The sequence below is a fragment of the Rhamphochromis longiceps genome, linkage group LG5, assembly GCF_057381845.1.
Source record: "Rhamphochromis longiceps isolate RC_006_pf linkage group LG5, R_longiceps_female_GT1.1, whole genome shotgun sequence".
NCBI classification, from domain to species: Eukaryota; Metazoa; Chordata; class Actinopteri; order Cichliformes; family Cichlidae; genus Rhamphochromis; species Rhamphochromis longiceps.
The window spans coordinates 21,487,424-21,502,228 of NC_140561.1; the positions used below are offsets into that span (position 1 = coordinate 21,487,424).

At 40.9% G+C, this 14,805-nt stretch overlaps 2 protein-coding genes across 2 annotated transcripts in view; both read left to right on the top strand.

Moving 5' to 3' along the window:
• Window positions 1–193: 193 nt before the first annotated feature.
• Window positions 194–7,646, top strand: LOC146669913 (prostacyclin synthase-like). The gene is made up of 10 exons (XM_085406562.1): window positions 194–388; window positions 940–1,063; window positions 1,325–1,500; window positions 1,961–2,104; window positions 2,471–2,598; window positions 3,619–3,800; window positions 5,397–5,553; window positions 6,612–6,793; window positions 7,174–7,325; window positions 7,458–7,646. The coding sequence occupies exons 1-10, from the start codon at window positions 330–332 to the stop codon at window positions 7,606–7,608; spliced, it is 1,455 nt and encodes a 484-aa protein (XP_085262688.1). The 5' UTR covers window positions 194–329; the 3' UTR covers window positions 7,609–7,646.
• Window positions 7,647–10,034: 2,388 nt separating this feature from the next.
• LOC146669914 (potassium voltage-gated channel subfamily B member 1-like) overlaps window positions 10,035–14,805 on the top strand; it is a 38,916-nt gene continuing 34,145 nt past the window's right edge. Inside the window, exon 1 of the mRNA XM_085406563.1 lies at window positions 10,035–10,690. Coding sequence (XP_085262689.1) covers window positions 10,136–10,690 — 555 coding nt within the window. The 5' untranslated portion in view covers window positions 10,035–10,135. The remainder of the gene's footprint in view (window positions 10,691–14,805) is intronic.

Here is a 14,805-nt window from a genome sequence, read left to right on the forward strand (position 1 = left end):
TTGTTCAGGCTTTTAGGGTCACCTTACTTTTTTTTTGTCTTTCTTATTATTTCTTTGGGAGTGTCTGAGAGACGTGCAAAACTTGGTCCTAACGCAAACGAGACGAATGACGTTCGAGTCCCTCGTGTCACTGGGTCACAGTTTAGACAAGAGACTTTTTTTTTTCTTTTTGTTGTGATGACGCCATCAAATATACAGTGGATAATGGCATGGGAGTTAACAATGACACTGTTATGACTGGGGTTGAGCAACGGGTTGGTATAAATGCAGTGTGAGGTCTCAGGGTGCTCCAGTGACACTCCGAGCGAGCGCAGACGTAACAACGCGAGATGATCTGGACCATCCTCCTGCTCGTCCTACTCATTTTTATTCTAACAAACAGATGGAGGTAAGTAACTCATTCATCCACATGTTTTGTTTATAAATGAATGACGTGCTGTTGTGAAGTCGTGTTTTCTTTAATATCTGAATTTTAACGCGCAATCCCCGTGAAGTGTTAATAAAACCCGGCTTGAATTATTGGGGATTGACCAGGAGCGAATCTGTTTCTTAGTGGGGCTTTTCCCTGCTCCGGTTTGAGGAATGCTGTTAAGCTGTGTGCTTAAACAACTCTGAGCGTCACACCTCACGGGCTTTTGTTTTGCTTTGGTGAATTACGAGCGACAAAATCTATGATGTAGTTGTGACTTTTCAGCTAATTCCAGTTAATGCTATTTGTGCTTTTCCCCTCCATAGTAGGCTACATTCATGAGCTAAAGATCAGTTTTCGCTACAAATTCAAACGGATGTGGAAGACTAAATAAAAAAGAAAATGATGATAATAAAAAAGATTCCAGTTCACTTTGCTGTGAGGAGGAAATGAGTCAGATATAACTGTTGCAACATGCTTTTGTAAACATTAGATTGAATGCACAATTTCGTTTATTTTATTTCCTTTAGATGCAAGGGGGAACCACCTTTAGACAAAGGAGCTATCCCGTGGTTAGGTCATGCACTTGAATTTGGAAAAGATGCATCCAAGTTCATAAATCGCATGAAGATGAAGCATGGTGACGTTTTCACTGTGAGTTATATTATATGCATTTACATATTCAAGTTTAGATGCATAAGGAGCTGTGATTTTATCCTGATATAAAACGAAAATTTCATAGTTTTGTTTGTTTGTTTTAAATATACTTTTAAGTAATTTTCCATGTAGCGGGATCTTTTTACGTTGGAGTCATTCAGAGCACTTAAGGAGCACTGCCATCTGTTCAGTGCATTTTCTAAAGCATATACAGATGTTTTAAGATCCTTTACTCAGTGTCCGCTTTTGGCGCTCCAGGTGCGAGTTGCTGGCCGCTATGTGACGATGCTCCTGGATCCACACTCCTACGACACAGTCCTGGGTGACTCCGATTCCCTGGACTTCACACGTTACGCGCAGGTGCTGATGGACAGGATCTTCAGACTGCGCCTCCCGTATAGCCAGCAGGCTAAATCAAACGAAATCATGAAAAGGTACTGAAGCAATAACAAAAACCACTTTCTTTAAATTTTCAATTTCATTTTTATGTTATTTGGGAAGTGAGAATCTTCTTGGAAATTCACTGGTTAAGGTTTTATAAGTACTAACACTGAGGATATTCCTGTAGAGCAACAGCACATACTTGGAAATCTATTTTAGGTCTTAGTTTGTTATTGTGCAGAACTAACCGGCATGCACATTTTTTCATTGAAGGGTGGAGAAAATCTTTCAGCGTCATAGGTGGATTTTTGGGCACTGTGCTTCTTCAGTTTGCGTCATCCATTTTTCTAATTACCCTGCCTTTATAAATTAGCTCAATCAATTTTTGTTTTCGTTTTAAAATAATGTTTGCTACAACGATGTTTTTAACAATCAATTATTGTCAGCTGATTTGCAAGACTAACCCTCAGCAGAATGGCGTTTAACCTTTTCTTTAATGGTTTATGTCTACAGGCACTTTGTGGGAATGAACTTGGCCACTCTTAACAGCGCCATGAGCAGAAACCTGCGAGCCTTGATGAAAGCAAAGACGACCCAGAACCAGAAAGACTGGAAAGAGGAGGGACTATTTAATTTCTCTTACAGCTTGTTATTTAGGTATGAAAAAGCCTCATCCACCCACACACGCGCACTAATGCTGTTAACTATGTCAAAAGAAGAATGTCAAAAGCTTCCGACCAAACAGTTTACACACCGATCCATCCTGTGGTCATCTGTTTGTAAACCCAGCAACAAAAATGTAGGATGACCACGCTGTGTCATAAAAATGCGTGTGGGTCACTTTTCCGGTTGAACATTTTTGGCTGATGTGAGTCAAAGGTTGTTTTAAAAATGAAAGCTATGGGGATCTTTACTGTGTCATGGGGACTAAATGGAAAAGTACCATTTATAACTGTGTCATGTGCTGGTTATCTTCTCATCGCCCACACACTCACACGTTTTGTGTTTCTTCTTTCCGTGCAGGGCGGGGTACCTGACGCTGTTTGGAGGAAAGCAGAACAACAACCCCATAGACCCTTTGAGTGTCTACGAGGAGTACAAGAAGTTTGATGGTCTTCTAGTCAAAATGGCAAGGGGCACTCTCAGGCAAGGTAAAGAGATGAACTTCAAAATCAAAGGAGCACTTTTAGTTGATTGGCTGTAGAGGTGCCAGCCTTCCCATAAGCATAATTAGATGACACTGCAGTAATCTTGCCACTCAAAAATAATTACAAACATTGTTGTAAGCTGTTTCATCTAGGAACTATTTACTGTTTACTGAGCTACACCCACGAGCAAAATAATGGTCCTTTAGTCAAGAGGGAAGCTGTAAATATGTCACAGGTAGACGTACGCTTCCTTCCACAGGCTGTAGTTCTGTAAACATAGCTCCCGCATGTGACTGCTTGCACCAAGGTTTGTGGATTTTGCTTTGGAGTAATTGAGTCATGATTGTGAGATTTTTAAATAAACCTTTATGGCATATTGGGCACCACAAGATGAGTGCTATTTAGTTCCATTATATTCAAGAGAAGGTGCACATCTCAAAATGAAACCTGGATGAAAATCTTCCAGATGGATAAAGAACATTACTGGAGAAAAAAAACATGTAAATTTAGTTTTGGGTAGAGTTTTGTGGTTAACTTTTACTAAATGAACACCAAAAGAAGCATGAAGTCGTGAGTCAGATGAGAGTGTTACTTGACGTCACAGTTTACATCATGTCTCGGTTAATGTGGTTTGACATCACCACTGACTGCTCCCATAGATTTGTTTTGTGGTTACCATGGTGGGGATTGCTTACTCACGTGCTTACATAGTGTCTAGGAGTTTGTGTTTCTAAAGACTTCGTCATCACATATGCTGCGATGTCACTCCGCTGATAACTTACTTCATTATCACAACACAGAGCCTGTCGCCTCAGGACTTGGCCCTCGTTATTGTGTACAATTCCATCCGTTCCACCCATTACAAAAATAGCAGAAGCAGCCAGTTAAAATATTAGTGCGTACTTTTGTGCACGTATGCAATAGCATATTTTTGTCTGGCATCTTGCCCAGTGACATTTACTGTGACCTCGTCTGTGACCTGGTTCATTCACTCACTTAATGATGTTTATATGTGTGTAACAGAGGAGAAGAAGACAGCTCAGAGTGTTCAAAACAAACTCTGGGAGCTTCTGGCTCCAGCAGGTCTGACTGACGATTCGGGGTCCAGCCCTTGGTTGCATGCCTACAGGCAGTTTCTGCAGGAAGATGGAACCGATGCAGAGATGCAGAACAGGGCTATACTGATGCAACTCTGGGCCACACAGGTGAGTGAGACAACCTAGAAATGTTGACCTGTTTGTACAAACGAGGGCTTTTTTGGTGATTACACTAGAGCTCACTCAAAATTAATTAATTGTGCCCTTTGTGTCCAAAAAAACTTTATTTGGGTGGGACTGAAATACTCTTCTTTGGCACATGAGGGTGCTGTTCACTACAGATTACAAGGATTAAGCACTATGAGACAGATAATGGTACAGAAGCTGAGTGCACTTTTCAGTGCTGTCGCAGTATTAGATATGACTGATTAACTGCTGAGGTTAGTTTTATTCAAGAGTCAGTATGAAAATAATTAGTGCATGTGTTTGTTATCAAGTAGCATGTACATATAAAAAAATAAATTTTCATATTTTTTAAAACAAAAAGTAAAGCTGGGCTAGTGAGCTGATCTTAACTCCTTGAAGCTGGACTTTGACTCAGAGTCTTTCTCACAGCCCCGCTGGAGAGTTTATTTCATGACAGATTTATCATATATGTGTTTTGGCCTATACAATAAGCCATTTGCTGTTTTATGTCAACCTGTTTTGTTTCTGTTTGATTCATAACACCCATGAACACATTTTCAAATGATTCAAAAAAGAAAAATCAAACACATTTGAAAAATGTGGTCAGGATTTGCTCAACAGTTAATGCAGCAACAACAAATGGTATGTTAAGAAGCCAAAACATCTTAACTTTAAACAGTGGCGTAATTTCCAGGGTGGTGTCATTAATCAGACCCAACTAATATACCCCCTCTAAAATTGAATTATATTGCATAAATAAGCTGTTGATTTTCTTTACTCATTTCAGGAATTACCTATACCTATAATACCTATACCATATTCATCTAGGAATTTGCCCAGATTTCTTTCTTTTTCTAGACAGAGATCTTGACACACACACACCCCCACCCCCCACCCCTTTTGTTCAGCACAAAGTCACGCCAATGACTTTAAATATAAAGAAAATATTTGTGTCTGGGAAAGCTCTTCCACACTTAGGACTGTGATACATGGGCCAGATGTGTCCTGGCGACAAATCTTTTTAAAGGATACACAAGTGCTGTCATCAGAGATGCTTATGTTTGGTAAAGTTATCATTAATAGTCTTATTAGTGTATTTCCAATAAACTAACAGCCAATTTTGTGATAATTTATTCACTATGTTATGTTTTCCCCCTAAGATAATAGCACCATAGTTTGCTATAAAACTGAATAGCTTCAGTGTCCTGTCCTTGGAAGCAAGCAGATGGCAGGGGACCTCAGGTTTCCAATGGCTTTCCTTTTTAAGTAAACCATTACTGCACTGTGCCTCTGCCAATAGTGAGACAATCCAGAGAGTGGCTCTTCTCATCCCAGACATTCTTATTTTATTATTTTCCAGCAGTGCAAATTCATTACGTTTTTTGTTTTAATGAAACTTATATTTCAATAAAAATAATGGCTTGTTATCACTTCAACAGAAGGTTGTGTAAGTACTCAGGTTGCCGTGTGATGTTTTTATTTGCCGTTACCAAATAACCACCTGCGCTGTCACTATGCAACGCCAGAGTGAGCGACCTTATCATCATCCTCCTCATCTGAGTCTTTGTTTGTTTCCAGGGTAATGTTGGTCCTGCTGCATTCTGGCTGTTGGGCTTCTTGTTGACAAATCCTGAAGCCCTGATGGCAGTAAAGAGGGAGTTTAGCCAGAACACACAGATGGAAACCACCACAGGGACTCCCCTCATGGACAGTCAAGTGAACACCCCAGTGTTTGGTAAGGGCTTTTCTCCAGCCTGTGTAAACAGTAGGTTTATCATAGTGTCAGGAACATAAACAAGATGTTTGAGTTCCTGTCCCCCTCCCTTTACGTAAACTAGCTGCCCCCACAAAAACAAAAGGTTTGAGCAGCAGGTGGATGGGACTGCTGTGTGATGACCATAATGGGGGCATTAGCTCTTGGCGGCATCATATATGTCCAAAAATAGAGAAAAAAAAACAGTCTTAAAGTGTTTAGAGCAGTCTGACCACTTTTGGCTCACATAGACAGATTTGATTATTTAAATGGTAAATGGTCTGTATTTGTATAGCACTTTACTGAATCAATAGCCATGTTTAATATGAGCATGTACCACTGTGCAGCACACAGAAAAAGAAAATAAATAAAAGCCTCATGTGCCTGCCCACTATTAACAAGCGGCCACCACAGTGGACAGAGCCACATATTTGATATACACAGGATTCTCTTCCTGACATGACCCTCTCAGGGATTTGTCTCCTCCCAGTCTTGAGCCTGAGAGCTTTAAGCATTAGGCCCATGTGTTAACCACTACACCAATGAATGGCACAATAATAGACCCCCTTTAACAGGTGCATCCATCTATTTTCTCTAACTTATTCAATTCAAGGGCAACTAGAGCTTATTTCAGCAGTGAGACGCAGGGTACACCCTGGACAGACCACCAGTTTGTCGCAGGACTAACACAGAGATAAAGACAAAATTTCACACTTGCGCCCATTTTAGAATCACTAGTTAACCTGACATTCATGTCTGTGGACTGTGGGAGGAAGCTGGTATGCCCACAGAGATCCCACAGAGGAAAACAGCAGAGAAAGTAGAACCCAGCAACTTAATGCTGTGAGGCGATGCTGCTAACCATCACACCACAATGGTGTGCTTTTAAGAGCATGACTGCAGTTTGTTAATAGCAAGATGGTAGTAGCAAAAGAAATCATATAAAGTTTAGAAATACTGCAGATACTGACCATTTCTTTAATAATAATAATAATGATAATACATTTTATTTGAAAGCGCCTTTTTCAACCCCCTCTCAGATAGTGCCTTGGAAGAAGCACTGAGACTCACCGCCGGCCCGTTCATTACAAGAGAGGTAGTGCGGGAAAAGACCCTCTGCATGGCCGATGGCCGACGGTACCTGCTGAGAAAAGGAGACAGAGTGTGTTTGTTTCCCTACGTCAGCCCTCAAATGGACCCTGAGATCTACCACGAGCCACAGGTTTGTCTTCCTGTCTTGTTTCCAGTCTCTAATCCATGAAAATCTCCCTGTGCTGCCAACAGGAATAGCAGTAATTATCTTATGGACTCATTGAAGGCAGAGTTAAGTGTAATTAGCACCTGCGGTTGTTTATGTAACATGGAAACAACGCCTACACAAAGCTTACCTTGTGCTACCCAGCGAGAGGTCAAGTCCGGAGCTGTGGGCTACCGAGGGATTAGCAGAGCATGGGAACAGAAAATGAGCTGATGGGTGTGGGAAGGGCATAGCAGGGCATACTTAAGAAATAAATGTCAGACAAATGCCAATGCATTTGAGTGATTATTCTGATATTACTTGCATCTAATAGCTGCTTTGCAAAAACTGTGTTTCCTTTCCAGAAATACAAGTACGATCGCTTTCTGAGAGAAGACGGATCTGTGAAGAAGGATTTTTATAAAGGAGGGAAGCGGCTGAAATATTACACTATGCCATGGGGTGCAGGGACCAATGGCTGTGTAGGAAAGCAGTTTGCCATCAATACCATCAGACAGTGAGTGCCCTAGATTTATTTTTACTCTACAACTTTAGGGTCGTTGAGAGCCTCAAAACGTTCCACGCTAGAGTTTTACATTTCTGCTCCAATACCCTAATTCTGTGTTTTATCTGTGTTTTTCCTCGACAGGTTTGTTTACATGGTGTTGACTGACTATGATTTGGAGCTTTGTGGCCCAAATGCTCAGATGCCAGAAATAAATACCAGCCGTTATGGATTTGGGATGCTACAACCTGAAGGAGACTTGCCTGTCCGATATAAACCTCGAAATACTCACTAGGAAAATGAGCAAGAACAACAATTATATGCACATTTCAACACAAAAACTTTGTTTATATTGTCTCTATGTCCTTTGTAATTTTATATTTTCTTATTTATGTAATAAAGTTTGCATTTTTCTTTGCTATTTATCAATAAATATAAATAATATTGTAATCCTCTGCTGTCAGTCTTCTTTAGAGAGGGTGTTTTGGATGCCCATTCTACACCTACCATTTTATTTTTCAGTAAAACCTCATAAGACACTGAAAATTGCCTTCATTTAGGGGGAGGAAACAGTAAAAACGTGCGCACTCTTTTTTGTCAGCTGCAGAGACTGAGTGTAATGAAGGGACTGCCTGTACTGTAAACAGAGCCAGTCACACATCTGTCACACTAACACACGCCTGCTGTTTGCGAAGTGAAGTTTGGATTTATACGCTGTTTGGAAAGCAATGATCAGTCACTGGCAGGAGATGATAGGTCACAGATTGTAAAGCACTGTGCAGGTCTTCAAAGGACAACAATCTTGTGTGTTATATCACTTATTGCAAATGGAGGCGTGGCCATCTGCCACATCAGTTTGTGGTGAGGGGAGGAAGAGAGCCAGAGAAAAGTAATAACTAATGATGCAGAGTGGTCTATAAACACATAGCGAGTGAGAAAAGGTGAAGCCCCCAACAGCACATGCCTATTACAGCATAACTAAGGGTGATTCCAGGTCACCTGATCCAACCTAACTATATACTCTGTCAAAAATGAAAGTTTAAAGCCTAATCTGGAAAGCAGAGAGGATGTCTGTGTCTTAAATCCAGACTGGAAAATGTTCCCGCAGACCTCACTGTGATTGTCTTTTAAATGTTAGCCCATTGTGTGAAGATTAATGAGAAACTTTTACAATACATCAGGCCAAGCCGCAAAACCCAGACTGTCAGATTGTCCTCTCCAAGAGTGAGTTAAGTAGCTGGCCAATCTTCCCTGATGTCAAATATTGTATTTTAATATTTAAGAAGCACTTAAGGATCGAAGAGGTACTTACAGCATGTCTCTTATTTATTGTGATGTGAGTGCAGAGTGCAAGTGTCGGCTTTGAATGACAAGTTGCTTGATTAATGCTAACTCCACAGATTGTCTAACCTGCATGAACTTTGTGAAAGGTTATACTTTGTCCAGTTCTGGCCAGACGTGAGTTTTGTAGCTCTATAACACTCCAGCACGAAGCACTGATGCACTGAGCTATTACTCGCTGCCTGGGCCCGCGAGGGTTAAACTCACACAGCCTGCGCCGCTGGAGGAGCCCGAGTGAAATCAGCCCCTGCAGGATCCCGTTCACAAAGGCGCCGGCCAGCACGCACGCACACTGTCAGCAGGTGGAGGAGACACACCAGGAGCATTCCCGACTAACTCTCAGGAGCTCTACTTGTTGATTCGCTTCCGGAGCGGTGCACAGGGCAGACTGGACGTGTTGATTCCTGCAAAAAGCACTTATAGTTTTCAACATGTCGGTACGCGGCTCATGATGCCTCCATCAGCTCCCAAAAGAGAGCCGAAGAGCCGGAGAGCAGTAACAAGTTTGAACGCGTTTAGTCTCGAAATGTTGCTGATGCCGCTCCTTGAGGTGAATCGGGATATAAAGAAGACAGGTATGCGTTACGTTTATTTCTTTGTCGTGTGCGATCCTGTTTTAGTTTGTGGTTTAAGTCTTATAAGCTTTGTGATTTTGTAGCGGAGTTCGAGATGCTGTGTCCTGTTCGTTTGGCGTAGCTGGCCATCGTTACAACATGCGCGAGTTCCACTTTCAGCTCATGTGGGTTACTTTAAAATATATATATGTAAATGCAGTTTTGCTGAATGAGTCAGTAGGCATGTTTGACTAAAGGGATAAAAAAACAACAACTTTATATCTCAATTATTCCTATTTTGATAATAACTTGTCGTTATGTAAACCCCGGAAAACCCTGCACTACTGTGAGGACAGTCCACAGAATGGTCTTAGAGGATGATACAGTGTGTTATGAGCCCTTAATCAAAGTTGATAATCGGCATTAGCCCAGCTTAATATCACTCCAGAGAACAGTTCAACAACGTATGCTCATAACAACACCTAACACAAGTGCCTTTGGGCCGAGATTGATAGCTGAGACGTTTCAGCACCGGATTTCGTGGACAGCGAAAAGACGGCGGTCCTGGGAGTGATGGACGTTTCAGCACCGGACAGCGCTCGCAAGTGGAATCCAGTTTATCATTGACTCCGCTCCCCCACCCCGCCATCCTTGTCAGCAAGAAAAGCGGCTGTACCTCTTAAAGCTGATTAAAATATCTATTTGGTTCTCTGATGAGTGGATAAACCACCTGACATTGCTATTGTAGGACACCAGCAGTGCCCGTTCAGCAGCACCCACATTAATTTCCCCCCCTTTTCTTCTTCTTTTTGTCAGGCAAAAGAAACGAAAGGGGACCCTGATGCGGTCATCTCCAGGACCATGTTCTTTTAATCCACCATCCTGCATCTTCCAGTGTTTTCAAGTGACCCAGTGACTTGAGTGAAGATGATCAAAACAGGACCTCGGTTGGGCACCACGCTGCCGCCGGATACAATTGACATCATCCGCAGCAAGACCCACTCCCGCCGGGTGAGACTCAACGTTGGGGGTCTTCTCCACGAAGTTCTGTGGAGGACTCTGGATAGGCTGCCCCGCACACGTCTGGGCAAACTACGAGACTGCAACACCCACGACTCTATCTTGGAGATATGCGATGATTATAGCCTGGATACCAACGAGTACTTTTTCGACAGACACCCCGGCGCCTTCACCTCCATCCTCAACTTCTATCGCACTGGGAAGTTGCACATGATGGAGGAAATGTGCGCGCTCTCATTCAGCCAAGAGCTGGACTTCTGGGGCATCGACGAGATCTACCTTGAGTCCTGCTGCCAGGCCAGGTATCACCAGAAAAAGGAGCAGATGAACGAAGAGCTCAAAAGAGAGGCCGAGAACATGAGGGAGAGGGAAGGAGAGGAGTTTACTACCACGTGTTGTTCCGAAAAGAGGAAGAAACTCTGGGACCTCTTGGAAAAGCCAAGCTCATCATTTGCTGCTAAGGTAGTGTGCCACTCAGCATTTTTTTTTTCTTACAGGTGTTCACTTTGGCACAGGAGATCAAGTGAAAGTAGTGGATACTGAGAGATTGTGGCATTAGCAAACAGCCAGCAAGGCTTCTGTCGCTTAAGTTTTAGATAATCGTTTCTCCATATTTGGATCCTGACGACGGGTTTAATTTTAGAAATCTTCTAAAGACAAAAACAACAACAAACCAAAAAAAGAGAGGACGTGAATACCAGTTTAACATCCAGAAGCTGGCGTAAATCTCTCTTTGGGACTGGTTTGATCTAATGTCTGACTTTCTTTTGACCTGAACCAGGGCTTTTAAGCTGTCACTCCCCGCAGCTGTAGCACAGAGGGCAGAAAGAATGAGCGATGGATAGAAAAAGGTGTTGTTGTGCTCAAGAGGTGAACTTCAAAGCTGTCTGCAAAGTTGCTTATTCATCACTCTCTATTCAAATAGTATAGCTGTGGAAACTAATTTTGTTAGCTGTTCTCTGATCAATAATCTAATGCCAACCAGGTGCGCTTTCCTTGGAGAAAGCGCCGGATGCTGTGTTCTCCGGTGAGTCAATTAAACCTCCTTTTGTCTTTTAGCATGAAAACATGACAACTTTCATTATTCCCCTTCACAGGTTCCACTCTAGTGTCTCCCGCGGTAATTACTGAATGTTTGTTTTAAATGGCAACAAAGAGGATGAAGAGTTTCATCAATGTCATAACTGCGAGAAGCCTCCATGTGCACATTATGTATTTTTAGACATCATCACACAACACCTCCTCCTTCCCACTGTCACCCCTCTTGGCTTTATTAGCCACCTCTGTCTCATTTCCAGTTTAGTATTCAATCTTCCAGCTCATTAACAGGCTCACAACACAGTGCAGGAACAAGAGAAGTGCGCTCCTCTGGATCGATGGATGTTGTCGTGTTAACAACTTTTTTAAGTGAACCAACTCGCCAAAGATGTGACTGAATCAGTATTCAGAGTAAATGTTAAAAACAAAACCGGTTCCATGTTAAAGTGTGGCTTTTTGTGAATTCTGCAAATTCCTGTTTAGTGTTTATTTCATTACTAAACAGGGTGAAAAGGAGGTTTTTCCAGACTGAATTTACTTCCTTTTTTGTGTCATCTCAAAATGCCTGAAATATATCTGGAAGACAGGAGAATGCCTCCCCTATGGAACAGCTCACTAAGTATTTTAGAAACAAAAGATCTCATGGCAATATCATTACTCAAAGAAATCTCAAACACCTCCTTGAAACAGGGGTTCCTGCATAATTTATGTAACTCGTCTATTCAAAGAACCTACTCTATCTCTGACCTTGAATTTCTGAAGCTCCTAATTATTTGTCTTTAATATTCAGCCACATTGCTCAAAGAAATTATGTCCCATTATGACACCACCCTCCATTTCTATGCCAGACCTTCTGTCAACACTGGAACAAGCAAGCATTCTTTGTTCTTCATGTCAAATCCCATTAACAATGCAGTTTAAACAGATCATGTTTGAAAACACAACAAAATCTTCCTATCTCCAATGAAATGTTTGTCACTGAGGGTGTTATAATTTTAGTGTCTGGCCACATATTTGTGACGATGGCAAAAATCTGTAAAGATCTACCAAGTTCATTTTGATGAGTAGCAATTTCTTTCTTTCTTTATTTACAGGTGATAAATAACAGCCTTCCCCGACTCACCAGTTTAGCAGGCACTCTTTGTTAAATGTTCACATAGAAACATTTCAATATTTATTAGCACCACCCTTTACACTTATTGTTGAGACTGCAGTATTTAATTATAACTGAAAGCCATGTTAAAATATCACAACCTCAGCAACTGCAAAATCATTTTTACATTTACATTTTTACCTGTGATTACTTATTAAAATAGTTTGTTCCCATTTCTTCAGATGACTCTATGTAAAATGCCAAATATCACAGTTTGACAGGCATAAAATAGTGTATTTGCACCAACAAGGTGATTGCCAAAGAGTTATTAGCCAAAAATTTGGCATATCTCAGCACGGTGTGCAGTGTTGAGAAACCTAGACAAATGGAGGACAAAAAAAGAAGTGGCAGGGCTAAAAAAAATCAAACAAAAAAAGACCAAGAGGAGATGAAGAGTATATGAAAGTCATGTCCTTAAGAAAATATCCAGCAAAGACCTGACATAGAACCTGAAAGATGCACCTGGCCCTTCAGTTGATCATCTACTGTTCAGTGAAGCCTCATCAGAAATGTTCTCAGTGGAAGGGCAGCTGCCAAGAAGCCATTCTTAAGGAAGAGAAACAGGTAGAAAAGGCTGAGGTATGCCGCATTACACAGGACCGCACTACGGAGTAAGAAACCCAAATTTCAAATTTCATTGTACAGAGGAGGTCAGGAGAGAGAGATGTTTAACAGCAAGTGTCTACAGCCATCTGTTAAACATGGCGGGTGAAAATATAACAACTAAACTAAAAGAGCAACTCAAAGAACTAAATAAAAATTAGCTACCAGCCTTATATGTTATATTCCACACCTTGTGAATGTAAACAAATTTAACAGGTTTTATTATTATATTAATACATGGAATAATAAACTTGAGCACAGTGAGACTAAATGTGAAAATAAATGATTGAGTCTGAATAAACTGAATCAGCTTCTATTCACTGCTAGTTATAAAACAGAGATCAGAAGCATGACCAAATACTAATTGTTTACATTGCAAATTCACGCATTACAAATTCATGATAAGCTTGTGACATTGTCCACAGCACAATTATTTATGAATAATCAGTTCAATCTGGCATTCGTGTGGAATATTTGAAAACTATTATACACAGGTTTCAAAAAACATTTTGAAGCATCATTTCCAGCTCATGTATTGCCTCTAGGTTCTTTACATGCATTACTGTACTTTTCAACACTGGTACATGACCGTTTTCCACTAAGGCTGTGCCATCGTGCTTGAATTTATTACACAGCCCAATAGTTTGAAATAGGTGGATAATTTATGTCCGTCCGTGCTTATACTAGTATATAGCACTGAGGTAAACACATAAGAACTGTACATGATGAAGACTGTATATACAATTATGGGGCCCCGAAACATTTGAAGGAAAGCAGCTAGAGGGTAGTGGGTGTTGCTGAGACAAATAGAGGCTTTACCTTATGGGGTGTACAGAAAAAAAGTCCAACTGAGGCTAAATAGCAGCCATTAAATGCAATCTTGTTCCTAAAGCTTAATTGAAAAGTTGCATCAGTGAAGTGGCTAGTTCCCAAACACATACTCTGCCTCATTTATTTTTCAGTGCTGATAAATTTTTTATTGCACATTAACAATGCTTGACTTAATGCCAGAGAGACAAGGTGTGATTCAAAATGTCTATAGCCCCAGATGTCTTCATTCTGGGCCTTTTGGAGTTATAACCACCCCCGAGGTTATAACTCTTTTCCCCATTTTTCATATCAAAGCAGTGAAGGACACATGCAGCACTTCATAGTTTGCACTCATGTTTGGGAGAGTTATGAATAGTTTTGCAAACACTCAAGTCTGGATTTGTAATTGGTCCATCCTAAACATAAACTCTCCAGTAATCATTCCATCAGTAACAGATAAGCTCTTGTTGATACAGGCAAGAGTATACCGAATGTTGTAATATTTATAGTAGTGTGGCCTAGTGGCATGAAAGAGTAAGCAGCTGTGAATGAAATCAGGCTATGTAATACGGCAGATCCCAGGAGAGCTTCTGTTGCTCAGCTCTCCCCGAGGTACAGTTCAGTCTCAGAGGAATCATGGCCAATCAATAAATCACTAAGTCAGGATTTGGCATCAAGCAGGCCTTACTCTAAACCGTGAAACAGTTTTCTGAACATTTTGAGCCAAAAGTAGCTATTACAATATAACAAGTATTTAGCTCAAGCAAATTTAATTGTTTGTTAATTAATTGAATTCTTACTAAGTAGTTAGAAATAATTAAAAAAAACATTTTAAATGCCTTATTTTTATTTGAATCTGCAAGCAACAGGCAGTATCAGAAGGCAAACATATATACTGTAAGCATAGACAGAGCTACGTTAGCTACCTAGCTTGGTTAGCTTGTGCTAATGCTAGTGCTGATCTAATTATTGC